Here is a 13,869-nt window from a genome sequence, read left to right on the forward strand (position 1 = left end):
TGCTTCATAAAACATTAGGACTTAATTGACTTAATTAAAAGTAGAAAAAAACATTGACAATATTTGCTAGAAATTTTTTTCTTCACTTTCTCACATTTAAAAGAAAATTACTGCATTTTTCAGTTATAAATATGGCACTGTGTCTACCGGCCACTATGAGTGAGATGTCTGCTGTTTGTAAATGTTAAGGGAGAAAAATAAAATAAAGAGTTAACTTAGTCATTAAGTTAAGTCATCAAATTAACTTTCTCTCACTTAAAAGCATTCAGGAATATCATGTTGTTCTCCAGCTCCAATATTGAGAAGATAACGACTTTTTTAAAGAGTTAAATACCTCTGTGCTTGAGTTTTGAACCTCTGTGAGTCACATGGGTCATAAATCAGAGTGAAGCACTGCTCATCATCAGGCTTTACTACCTGCAGCCAGATAATAATGTAACATAAACATAGCCTTTCCTGAACTTCAAAAGGAAAATGCAAATATTGCAGTTTTTAGTGCAAAATGGACTCACGGCTGGGAGCTACTCTAAAGGTTTCTGTAAGCTCCTGGTAGCTCGGGATCGATTGGTTGGAGACACCTATGATAGAATGTCGGTGCTACATGAACAACACCGACTAAAATAAATACAATTCATTATCCACACATCACTCTTTGGTAAAGAATCAAACACAGTACATGGAATTCTTTATTAAACCCACAAGAAGTTGAACTAACCCATAAATAAGCACCAGCAGCCAATCATATGTGGGGTCTCTAACCAGAACCCTCACTTAAGAGTCCCTCACCAGAACTCTCAGTCGCGAGTTCCTCACCAGAACCCTCACTCGAGAGCCCCTCACCAGGACCCTCACTTGAGAGTCCCTCACCTGAACCCTCACTCGAGAGTCCCTCACCAGAACACTCACTCGAGAGTCCCTCACCAGAACACTCACTCGAGAGTCCCTCACCAGAACATTCACTTGAGGGCCCCTCACCAGGACCCTCACTCGAGAGCCCCTCACCAGGACCCTCACTTGAGAGTCCCTCACCAGAACCCTCACTCGAGAGTCCCTCACCAGAACACTCACTCGAGAGTCCCTCACCAGAACATTCACTCAAGGGCCCCTCACCAGGACCCTCACTCGAGAGCCCCTCACAGGACCCTCACTTGAGAGTCCCTCACCAGAACCCTCACTTGAGAGTCCCTCACCAGAACACTCACTCGAGAGTCCCTCACCAGAACCCTCACTCGAGAGTCCCTCAACAGAACCCTCACTCGAGAGTCCCTCACCAGAACCCTCACTCGAGTCCCTCACCAGAACCCTCACTTGAGAGTCCCTCACCAGAACCCTCACTTGAGAGTCCCTCACCAGAACCCTCACTCGAGAGTCCCTCACCAGGACCCTCACTTGAGAATCCCTCACCAGGACCCTCACTTGAGAGTCCCTCACCAGGACCCTCACTTGAGAGTCCCTCACCAGGACCCTCACTTGAGAGTCCCTCACCAGAACCCTCACTCGAGAGTCCCTCACTGGAACCCTCACTCAAGAGTCCCTCACCAGACCCTCACCGGAACCCTCACTCAAGAGTCCCTCACCAGAACCCTCACTCGAGTCCCTCACCAGAACCCTCACTCGAGTCTCTCACCGGAACCCTCACTCGAGTCCCTCACCAGAACCCTCACTCGAGTCTCTCACCGGAACCCTCACTTGAGAGTCCCTCACCAGAACCCTCACTTGAGAGTCCCTCACCAGAACACTCACTCGAGAGTCCCTCACCAGAACCCTCACTCGAGAGTCCCTCACCAGAACCCTCACTCGAGAGTCCCTCACCAGAACCCTCACTCGAGAGTCCCTCACCAGAACCCTCACTCGAGTCCCTCACCAGGACCCTCACTTGAGAATCCCTCACCAGGACCCTCACTTAAGAGTCCCTCACCAGGACCCTCACTTGAGAATCCCTCACCAGGACCCTCACTTGAGAGTCCCTCACCAGGACCCTCACTTGAGAGTCCCTCACCAGGACCCTCACTTGAGAGTCCCTCACCAGAACCCTCACTCGAGAGTCCCTCACTGGAACCCTCACTCAAGAGTCCCTCACCAGACCCTCACTTGAGAGTCTCTCACCGGAACCCTCACTCAAGAGTCCCTCACCAGAACCCTCACTCGAGTCCCTCACCAGAACCCTCACTCGAGTCTCTCACCGGAACCCTCACTCAAGAGTCCTTCACCAGACCCCTCACTCAAGTCGTTGGGTGATGGAAGAAGTAGAACTGTGAAGCACATATAGACACACATCACACAGACAGGGATCCTTGCTTTATTAGGCTACTGCAATATGATTGTTACAATCCTTCTGTGTCTTCTTTCGATTTCAAACATATGTGCTTATCCTCTACTAATGCCTTTTTCAATCTGGACCAATGCAAAGCCTTCAAAATCTACATGTATAGTTCAGTTCATGAGCTTGAAATACAGTGAGTTCTGATTTTCATTACAATAATGAATTGATGGACATCTGGGCGTGGAGTGGGGCATGACTGCAGTGGCATCCTGTGCACTGTGCGTTTAGGAATACTCCTGCAGGAACGTCTTGTGAAAGTCCTTGATGGCAGTCAGAACCGTCTTCAGCTTCTCCAGGGGCTCAAAGAGTGTTATCCTAGGAAGAGGGACAGAGGATATTATGATGTATGATTCACAATACCATTCTTGGTGCAGAGAGAAGGTAGGACTCTGGTGCTGTTAACCAGATTACTTTAATAATGTAAGTTTCAGGCAAATAACAACGAAAAGTAACCCCACAATGGTGCACGGATGTGTGCATGACACAAGCCAGACTAAAGAGCAGCAATGCGAGGGATGAGAGGCGCACCTCCATAACTTAGCAGGTACATTGCTGTCCTACTGCCACCTTTCACACAACACTGCACAGCAACTTTGGTTCTTGCTTTGCACTGGGTCACAACATAGTGCATTAGGCCCCTAGGCCAGAAATCCCACTGGATGAAAGAAAATATTATCTATTTGAATGAAGAAAAGCATGGAGTGGGGAAAACCAGGACATGCTTATTTTGAATGAATTAAAAGCCTGGGTCCCCTACTATCACCTCACTGAAAAAAAGGAGTTTGTTTGCTCTACAAATAATACCCTAGTCAGAAGTGTTAGCCTACAATTGTCTATGCGTCCGAAAAATGCCTGCCTCCTACAAACAATCCAGGTGAATCTGACAAGGTGATTAGTGAAAGACTACTGCAAAGTATTCAATTCTGGGCTCCTAAAAACCTCATTACAGCCCTGTTCACATCATGTGATTGCCCAACATGCACCTTATCAATGGAGCTTTAAACACTGTAAACATGGAAAGCAGACCTCTCATCCTCCTGGCCAAGACTCCATTGCCTTAAACCACAGTCTGAGAGCAGAATCTAGACTTTCTCTGGTTCAGAAAAACCCTAAATCCAGAACGGTTAGATTGGCTTTCTGCTGCCTTTTTATGTGCTTGTATTTTCCACTGTTTTTCGATTGATTTGATCTGTAATCGCCACAAGGTGACATGTTTCTACTCTAGAAGTATTCACTTAAGGACTGGGCATTATAGTGTTTCTTAAGAAATTGTTAAATTCTTAAGAAATTGTTACATTTTCTAAAGAATTGGCATCAAATCTGCCCTGTACCTGTGTCTGTTAAAGTGTCATAATAGCTACATTATTATGGCACAGAATATCCCACAAAATCCATCTCAATTTAATTATATAATATGTTACATAATTTGCCTTTTATTGCACATAATTCAGTGGAGTCTGACACATGATTTGGTCTTGCATTACCAAATAATTCCAGTCACCCAGCATGTGTTGCTGGGAGTGGGTGGCTGGTTGCTCCAATGGGGGTGTTTCAGAGTGAGCATCTATTTCATTTCAAAAATAGATTCTTGTAAGTATGAGCAGAATAGCAGGAAAGGATCACAGGGAATAGAGGCAAATCTTTCTTACCTGATGTGGTGCGTCCCCTCTGCCTGTCCAAAGTCACTTCCAGGCGCTACAATGATTCCTGTCTTGTCAAGCAGCTGCCTGCAGAAGAACACATCAGGCTCCAGGCCCTGAGTCTAGAGGAGAGGAGGAAGGTGAAAAAAGAGTAGCCTCGTGAATGGTGGTAAAGACACAGGAGAAACAATTCTAAAATAGAAGAGGTCCAATACCATTGCAGCACGATGTGGCCACCTTCCACCATCAATCATATGACACCATGACATGGTACTGTACAAACATATACATGCTTGGCAAAGCCTCACTATCAGATCAAAACAAAACATATTGCATCGCCTGTGCAGTATTGACTTATTTTCTTGGGTACTCCCCAGGACATCATTCCAGTTCTGACACAATGAAAAGCCCAAGTTCCTGTCCTGACTTGCAGCATTATTAGAAGTGTGTTCTCATGAACACCAAGATCTGTGTGCACGACTGGTTTATGTGTCTCATCAGTTTCTTGAACTGTGCGTCCACCTGATTCTTCGGGTCCAGGGACCCAACACTGGTTTCCATACCGTGCCCTAAATGAAGACAGCAGAAAGTGAGCCATACTGCTGTCTTTAGTCACAAATTGCAGAAAAGATCCCTGACACAGGCGGGGCTCATAAGCTATTTCATATGCTTTGTACTTTTTTGATATACCAATCATATCCCATATAGCAAATCCTCCTTGTCTGAACACCTTGCCAAGCCTCTCACAATCCCTCAGAGGAATCCCTTCTGTAAGGTTTCCTTCAACCATTTAGGATCCTTCCCCTGATTTCCTGGTCTAGTGTTCTCCTGCAGTGCCTCCTCTGCCTTTCCTCGGGCGAGGAAGTGTAGTTATCTTCTCTCGGGCAAAGCCTGTCATTTATCCTGAATTGAGGGTCCCACCACATGAGCAGTGTCCACTCGTTCACCGCTACCCATTGGTTTCCCCAATAGTAGCCCCATTAGTTGAGAAATGAGATGCTGCCTTTGTAAACAATACTACAGAGGGTCAACATCCCAGTCTATGCGGCACCCTCATCCCAAAGCTGATCTCCAAGAGTCAAATCAGCATTTGTCAAATAAGTAACAGGGATCCAATAGGCAATACATACACATGTTCCTATTCAATAGGGTGACCCAGCCCCAGATTAATAAAGGTAGTTTAGTTCAATGTTGTAGGTCATTTTTAAACATGTAAAGAGAATCATCAGCAGTAGTTTGATGCCTTTTACTAATGGGTTACAGAATAATACCCACAAGAAACAGAGTTTTTTTGTGTTCCCTCATACCTTTGAGCCCATCTATTGCTCCTTGTACAAAGTATGTGTTGCAATTCTACCTAAGAATATCTTTACTGAAAATCTGTAAATTATTTATCAAAAAGTAGTGGACCCTAAACTGCACCCTGTGGAATTCACATTAAATTAAACATTCATGTTACCTTTAATAGCTACCCTTTGGGTAGGTCTGCTGACTCATTGCTCATCCATTTCCACAATTATTAACAATTGCATTTAAAGTAACTTGAACATTAAGAGTTTGCATCACTCTGTCAAAAGCCTTTTCCCCCTCTGATGGACAAACACACCTGCTATTTCCTGAATTCACTCTTCTGTGAACATTTCAAGATGCTCAGGAGGTTAGCGTGGCAAGACACGTTAGCAATGCATGTATGTAGAACATTCCTTCGATGGCCTTTGCATCGTAATAAAAAGCATATCATATGTCACAAATGCCCTAAATGAACAGGATCAGTCTATCCACCATGCATTAAACCTACCTGTGCCATCTTCTCAGCTTTATCTGGGATCTCAATCCTGGGGAAAGCATGCATGGCACCTTGGATGGGGTTACAGTGGATGCCTGAACCTTGGTTTAATACCTCCTCTGCCAGCCGCGCTTGCATGGCCAGCTTGTGCAGCACCGCCTTCTTCTCCTGAAATCACAAATGGTCAAACAGTGAACTCATTAAGATATCCCCCCATCATCACATAAACTTGCTGAAATTGAAATATCTTCTCCCCATTACCCATTGCATGGAGAGTGGTACAGCGGAATGCCACCTTACTCGTGTGTAATCGCAGCTTCCCTTGTCCAACCCTACCTGACTTTGAAGCTTGTAGTGACAATTCAGCTTGCAATGCTTTCAGGGCTGGAGTCACTTTGGCCGAAAAACACTCTGGGGCAGATTTAATAGCCCCTTGCACCACCGGTTTTTGTGTTGTGCCAGTGGCGCATTTTACTGCTCCATATTTACAAGGACAGAAAAAGCCACTCTGCGTGACTTTTACCTGTCCTTGTAAATATGGCCCCTTTGCCCACAGTGCATTGTGTGAAAGGGGTGTTCCATGGGTGTTGCTGTGGGTGTTCCCATACAACACCCACAGCAACACCCATGGAACCCGACACATTTCCAGATTTACGAGGAATCGTAAATCTGAAAATGCGTGTGAATGCTACGCCTCCCCAGGGGAGGCGTAGGGAGGCGCAATTTCTGTGCATGCTGCTTTCTGCAGCACACATAGAAAGAGGGAATCGCCTCTAATGATTGTTCATGTACAGGAAGTGTTCCCTTCCTGCACATAAACAACCATTGAAACTTTGACGTTTTTCACCTTCTATGTGTGCTCATGCAGTACACATAGAAGTTGAAAAACGGCATTTCAGATTGTTTTTGTGCAGAAAGGGAACCCTTCCTGAAAAAAACAATGTCTTCAATATGCAGACATCCTTGCACCATGGTGCAAGGGTGCCTGCGCCAGGGCATGACAGCAGTTTGTGCGCCTGCGCAGGGGGAAGCACAGAGATGCAACATATTGTTGTAAATATGTCTCATCCCTGTGCTTTGAAAGTGACTCAGTGGGGCACAGCGAAATGGCTTGTTTTCCGCACTGAAGGGGATATGTACAATGAAGTGGGGGAGCGTGTTGTTAGCCCCCTGGGCTTAACGACATGCTCTGCCCCTTCTGAAACACAAGGCTGCACCATATTTACAAGAATGTGATGCAGCCTTGCGTTTCTCCCTGCGATGGCGCTAAGTTTAACAACTTAGCGCCATTGCAGGCACCCTTGCACCAGAGTGCAAGGGTATCTGTGTGCAGCGGAGTATTGGTTATGTGTAGATAGGTGTCCCTTCCTGCACATAAACTACCCTAAAATGCCATTTTGTAACTTTTATGTGTGATGCTTCTTGCAGAACACATGAAAGTTACAAATTGGCTTTTTTTTTAAAAAGGTTTGTTTATGTACAGGAAGAAACATCTTCCTGAACATAAACAAACCATGGCATTTTGCTTTTTCAATGTGTGCTGCACAAGGCAGCACGCATGGAAAAAGCAAAAATTTCTCGTTGTTTCCCCTGGTCTTAATTTTGGCTCTGCCTCCTATGTATGCCACCCTTGTGCATAGGCGGCAGCGTAGGGGGAACCCCCGCCGCAACACCCACTGCACGCCCCGTTCACGCTAAACATAGCGTGAAAGGGTGCCTTACGTACAAGGCAGCGTTAAGCCATGTTAAGTGGCTTAACACTGCCTTGTACATAAGGCAAGGCCCCTATAACCACGGGAAAGTCACAAAAAGTGACGTTCCCTTGGCGATAGGGGCTTGTAGATATGCCCCGTGTCACTTTCTTGTAAATCTGCACTTGAAGGTTTGCAAACTTTGGCTGTGCTGGATGGCTGCGAGTGTGTTGTCAGAGGCATTGTGTCTTCCACCACAGCCATAGAGCGGCAGCCCCTCAGATTTGTGAATCAAGCCCTGAGTCTACCAGTATCTGTTAACAGTGCAAAGACTCCTTCTATATTTACATCCAGTACATGGCTTTAATCTCTACAACAAACAGCAAAGTGATGCCAGGAATGCTTGAATTAATCCTAGTCACTGGCAATCTCTAGGGCCATATTCAAGTTGGTTGCATTTAGCCTACTGTGTCATTCTAGACAGAGACAGATGATATGAAAATCAGTCTTGATCCAGCTCAAATACGAACAATCTAGCCTAAACTGCCATGGTAGTACGCCTACAGAGTGGATCCCAAGCGACCCCTCCACCCTTTACCAATGAGCTTTGGTTCTATACTCCCCAGAAGCGTTTAATCCTCTTGGGAGAAGATTCCATGACACAGTGAGCAATTGAACATAATATATTATGCTTTCAATCCTTTATGCTGTACAGCCTTGTGAGTCTGGCTTTAGCCTGACTACTTTTTTAAATTGAAATTAGGGCTCAGTCAGCCCCAATTGACTCTTCATACTATGCAGGTATCATTTGCCTCTCCAAAGTAAAGCCATGAGTAGCAGCTGTCTGTGAGAGGCTGACCAAATGTTAAGTTTTCACTCTACTGCAGTCACTAAAAGTTGAGATTATCTGCCAGCCTAGGAAATTATTTCATGGTACAATCATGTCTAAAGTCTTCAATCGGGATCATTTGACACACAAACATTTACAAGCACCGCGAAGCAGCAATAAGGCAAAAAGCCCAAAGTCTTAAAATCACCTAATTGATAATAAAAAAATAAACATATTTATTATATAGACACCCGAGGAGAAAATATTGGAGCAGCTCACACTGCAGATTTTTTCATGTCTTTCTCTGTATCAGAACAAAGGGACTGTTTGCTGCTCAAAATCTATTGAGGTAGGTTGAAATTACTATGTTAAATAACTTGTCAATTTGTATTTGGTGACAAAGAAAGGCTGAGTACAAGCCTCACACTGGTCAGAAACATATACAGATATTACACCCATAGCATGGGCACCTCCTTATTTAATATTGCAACTACCTGGATACTTATCTTGCCATTTGTGCATATATAAAGCAACTAATTAATGCATATGTTGAACTCAGACCACCCCTCCATCGTATTGTACAGCACCCATTCTCTGCATAAAAATATACTGTTTATCAGAAGAAAAAAGAACAGCATAAAAATTGAGTTTTCATTTAGTTGGTTAGAGTCAGTGTCACTCTGAATAATTCATAGAGATAGTGACACATCTTTTTAGATATATAGACATTTATTGTCACTACTCTTGAAAATATCTCAGCTGATCTCCCCTAGACCTAGCAATTAACTTCAATTAACCTGTACCATGAGAACGTACAGAATGTCAACTCCATGCTCCTCACTGAGCACTGTACCTCATTCCCTGCATCCAGCCACCTCCCGCCATATTGGAGAAAGTAGCTACTTACTGCCACAAATGTGTCGTGAGATGGGTCTCCTGGCATCGGTGGGTGCAGCATCAAATCCAACAAAATCATGCCCAAGACTGGTGGATGCCCAAAAAAGACATTTACGTACATGCATTCCATCACATCTTCATCTATGTTTATAAATTCGAAATATGCACCGCGCAGGCCACCCCTTAAAGAAATAAAGCAATCAGAGTTCTGTTAGAAATCTAGAGCATAAACGAGCAGGCCATTATTTACCATAAACCCATGTTTCAAATATTACTTACTGTAAATCAGCACATGCCTGTTTTGTGTGACATCTCAGTTAGGACTGCTTCTAATGAGGATAGTGTGATGCCCTTGTCTCGACTGTGAGATATTGGAGAAGATCCTCCTGGAAAAGGATCATGTCTCAGCTCTTAATGAAAGCTTGAATGTTGTGTAGAAAACGTGAAATAATTTGCTTGGGATAAGCGACAGCCATTTTGGCTGTGGTGTCCATTTAGGTTTCCTTCATAATTCTTTGGTCTTTATACTCTCTTTCTCCTATCTATTTTAGTTGACTTCTTGACTCAGCTAAAAGCAATGTACATGCTGAGAGTTTGTAGGTGCCAGTACACCTGTTAACTGTCAATCGTTTACTGCTGCCATAAGCATTTCTGCTCCCCCTCCCACTTTGCTGACCATGTAGTTTTTATCTGACCTTGTTTGCTGATAACTATTTCTAAAATTGGTTCTTCCTATTTCTGTTCAGGTGCTTCACTGCACAAAACCTGTATAAAAAGCACACTGATTTGTGAAGCCAGTTTACTACCTCAGGCAGCACTTGAGAGTGCTGTGTGGATGTGGTCCCACTTATGAATGATTAATAAGCTTGTTATTTATTCCAAATCCAGTGCTGATCTCTATTTTGTTGATCTTTGAACCCGTGGACAAAAGAGTGACCCTGCACCAGTGTACCCCTAAAAAGGTAAATTTCCACAGTTTGGCGCCCGACTCGTGGGACCCCATTGAAGACGCGGCCGCCCGAAGGAGTGGTCTTGACGGAAGATCGAGATTTTGCTGAGGAAGGGCACTGCACAAGGAGACCTTTGTCTTTGCAGGCCGATGTGACTTTTCCGGTTTTCCCGATTTGACCCTCCAGGTGGCGGCCTGTCTCAACCGGGGTTTTCTTTGGCGCAATTTTGAAGTGACCATTAAGTCGACCAGAGATCGTCAGGTGGGAGTTGAAGACTTCTGTTTGGTATGGTCGCTAAAGCGGCACTCTTGATTTGTTAAGCCTGGGCTTTTTGTTTGAATTTGCTATTCATTCTTTGCAAAGTTTGAAGGCAGGTAATGTGGAAATGTTTCTCCTTTTGAAATATTTTGAAGTAGTAATATTTTACACATATTTTTGAAGCATGCCTGCTCTCAGCACACTCGGTAGGTGGTGTTGCTGTTCTGGTGGTACCAAACAAAGTTTAGAGAAAAGTCAGCCGGCTCCCCAGAGGGGGCACCTAATAGAGACATGTTTGTCATATATGGTATTTCTTCCATAATGTACGGTCCACCTTGGAACAAATACACATAAAAAGATTCTGATCTACAATGGCCAGTGAATGGGTCATTTGATTTTAAAAAGGTTCAATATGTAGAGCAGTGTTTATTTAAAAGAAAAAGTAGACAGGATATATTTGATTGTGTACGTATGTGGGAGAAAGAAGTGCGAGAGAGAGCGAAAAGAGCAGAAGCAATAGCAGAAAAAGAACAACGTAAAATGATATATCAAAAAGCGCTAGAATTAAAAAATAAAGAAGGGAAAAATAGAATAAGAAGATAGGGAACGTTGATTAGAGGTAAATGGCCAGTATCCTATTAGTCGCCCTATTTATCCCATACTTAATACACCACAGGATGATTGCATTCTATTAGAAGGACCCCCACCCTCGTATAAATATCCTATTCCAAGTGCCCCTGAGGATGAGGTTTCTGACGAGTAGCATTTGTCTTCAGACGACAAAGAACAAGATAAACAAGATGGGCAACAGATTTGCGCTACTTTGACTAGAGCAGAAAAAGGGAAATTAAAAACTGCTGCTAGGGAGGAGGCTCGTTGATCTCATGCGGCATTGCTCATTGTAACTATAGTTCAACAGTGGAATAGTGCATAGTAATTTTATATTGTAGGAAAATGTATTTGGGAGGTGATATTTGCATATAGACAAATTTCTCCGAAACTAGAGCCAGCTGATATAAATACTGATTACAAACGATTAACAGAGGGGACTTTTCCTTTTCAAACCTATCTGATATGATTAGACGAGTGGTTAAAATACGAGACGCAACATTGCGTTTACGAAAGGAGCAAGAATTAGCTAGACAACAGAGAGGTATGGAAGCAGTTTAATCTCAAGCACAGAATGTAGATGCTCTGGTGGGAGAGGCTACACCCAGTTGTACTACAGTTACTGTAAAACCTATGTGTGAAGCTGCACCCATGTATGTTCCTTCTAAGGGTGCTGGAACAAATAATGATAAAACTTCAAATGATGCAAAGGGATATTTTATATATAATTGGGTTTATACTCCTTGGAGTAGAGCTGATAGGATGGATCTTAAAGATGCTTTGCCTGACCCCTGGAAAAATCCTGCCGCCTTCTATGAGGAGGTGGAAGGAGCCATTAGCTCCTGCACTATGACCTTGTCAGATATTGATATATTCTTTGGGCTTATTTTGCCTCCTGATATATGGAGAACAATACGTAAAATAGATGACAATGTAGCATATGGTGATATCTGGGAACATTTAGAAGAAATATGTGCGGAATGGGAGCCTGCGCAGTAACCTCAATAAAAGGTATTAGATCTTCCTAAAGCTATTCTGACTAAGTTAAAGAATCTCATACCCCCTAAGAAAATAGATTGGTCTATATTAGCATCCTGTAAACAGGAAAAGGATGAGTCAGTGTCTGACTTCTTTTCAAGGTTTGGGGAAACATTCCATGATTTTAGTGGTCAGTCAGTAGCCGATGATATGGGTAAGCAGTTGTTTGTTGATAAATTTGTCGTTAATATGTTACCGGAAATAGCTAGTCTCACAAAAGGGCAGCGAGAGTTCTTGAACCACGTCTTCCCCAGTTTCCCTTTTGACTATGGTCAAATATTATGAGCAACAGGAAGCAAAAGGTAAGGAGGATAAGTAGGTTAAGGAGTTAAAGACAAAAGTTATGTTGGCTCAAATATATGGTCCAAGGTTTAGGGGAGGTGTAAGAGGCAGAAGTGCAATGTATACACCTGGAGCACCCCCTCTCCCTCGAGCAAATTTGTCCCCTGATCACTGTGCTTATTGTAAAAAGACTGGGCATTGGCGTTCTGAGTGCCCTCTTTTGCGAGGTCAGCAGTATCAGTGGGGAAGGGGTAGTATGAGAGGACGCCCAGGGAATTCCGGAAACAGGGGGGTATGGGAGCTCGTCCCAGGTTTGAGGCAGTTGAACAATGACCAAATTTCTCTAATACTTTTGATAGACGAAATCAATATCAAACGTCTGATTATTCTGATGAAGTCCTTGCAGATTCTGATTACGCATAGGGATGCTTAGGACAGGGTAAGGAACCGGTTAAGGTGCCAGTAGATCAAATGGGTCCTTGTATTGACGCAAATGTCTTGGGATCTACTGGTCAGTTTCTGGTTGATACAGGGGCTACTCGTAGTGCTCTGTCTAAAAAACTGGTCTGTAGGACATCCCTGTCTGGCACAATGATAATGTCGATAGGATTCGATTAGACACCTACACATAGCCCACTTTCACAGCCACTTGAATTCAGACTTGATAGATTTGCTGTAGCATGTCCATTTTTGCTTTCACCTACTACACCGGACAACATCGTGGGTATCGATATGCTTAAATATTTTTGTGTCACAATACGTTGTTCTCCGGAAGGTGTGTGTGTTATTTTGAATGACAGTTATCCAATGGTTGAGAGGTCTTGTCTTATCAATGAGGATGTCGCTCTGGCATCCTTACCCAGTACTTTGTGGGCTAAATCAGATACTAAGGTGGGTCAAATGACTATTTCACCTGTACGTAATCAAGTAAAGTAGGGTGTTTCATTGCCTCACCTGCCCCTTCACAAAATATCCAGAGAAGGTGAAAAAGCATTGGCACACATTGTTCAGGATTTGATTAAAGTGGGGGTAGTGGAAGAGGTCGCCTATAACACTTGCAATAGCCCTATCCTTCCTATATTGAAAAAAGACACTGACACTAAAATTTACAGATTCATTATTGATTTGTGAGAAGTTAATACAATTGTGGTGCACAAATATCCAGTAGTTTCTGACATCACTACACTACTCACTATGGACCCTCCTACTGCCACTAAATTTTCGGTGATCGATTAGAAGAATACTTTCTTCTCGATACCCATTCACCCTGACAGCCGTTATTTGTTCAGGCTCATCCTGAAAAATAGATCATATCAGTTCTGTAGAGCTCAACAGGGCTATAAAGAGAGTCCCAGCATTTACAGTCAGGCCTTAAAAAGGCAACTTGATTCCTTTCCTGTACCCAAAGGGGTGGCTCTTATTCATTACGTCAATGACATCTTGTTAGCTGCAGATACCACTGAGCAGTGTGAAGTAGCAACACTGTTATTGTTATCATTTCTTGCCTTTCACAATCACAAAGTCTTGCAAAATAAATTGCAATTTTTCGGCAACAGGTTACCTATT

At 43.5% G+C, this 13,869-nt stretch overlaps 1 protein-coding gene across 1 annotated transcript in view; it reads right to left on the bottom strand.

Annotated features, from left to right (window-relative positions):
• Window positions 1-2,283: 2,283 nt before the first annotated feature.
• Window positions 2,284-13,869, bottom strand: part of LOC144828425 (alanine aminotransferase 2-like) — a 107,235-nt gene continuing 95,649 nt past the window's right edge. Inside the window, exons 7-10 of the mRNA XM_078686558.1 lie at window positions 9,177-9,348; window positions 5,762-5,917; window positions 3,973-4,085; window positions 2,284-2,638 (exon numbers count right to left, since the gene is read on the bottom strand). Coding sequence (XP_078542684.1) covers window positions 2,548-2,638; window positions 3,973-4,085; window positions 5,762-5,917; window positions 9,177-9,348 — 532 coding nt within the window. The 3' untranslated portion in view covers window positions 2,284-2,547. The remainder of the gene's footprint in view (window positions 2,639-3,972; window positions 4,086-5,761; window positions 5,918-9,176; window positions 9,349-13,869) is intronic.

This window comes from Lissotriton helveticus, chromosome 4_1 (assembly GCF_964261635.1).
Source record: "Lissotriton helveticus chromosome 4_1, aLisHel1.1, whole genome shotgun sequence".
Taxonomy (NCBI): Eukaryota; Metazoa; Chordata; class Amphibia; order Caudata; family Salamandridae; genus Lissotriton; species Lissotriton helveticus.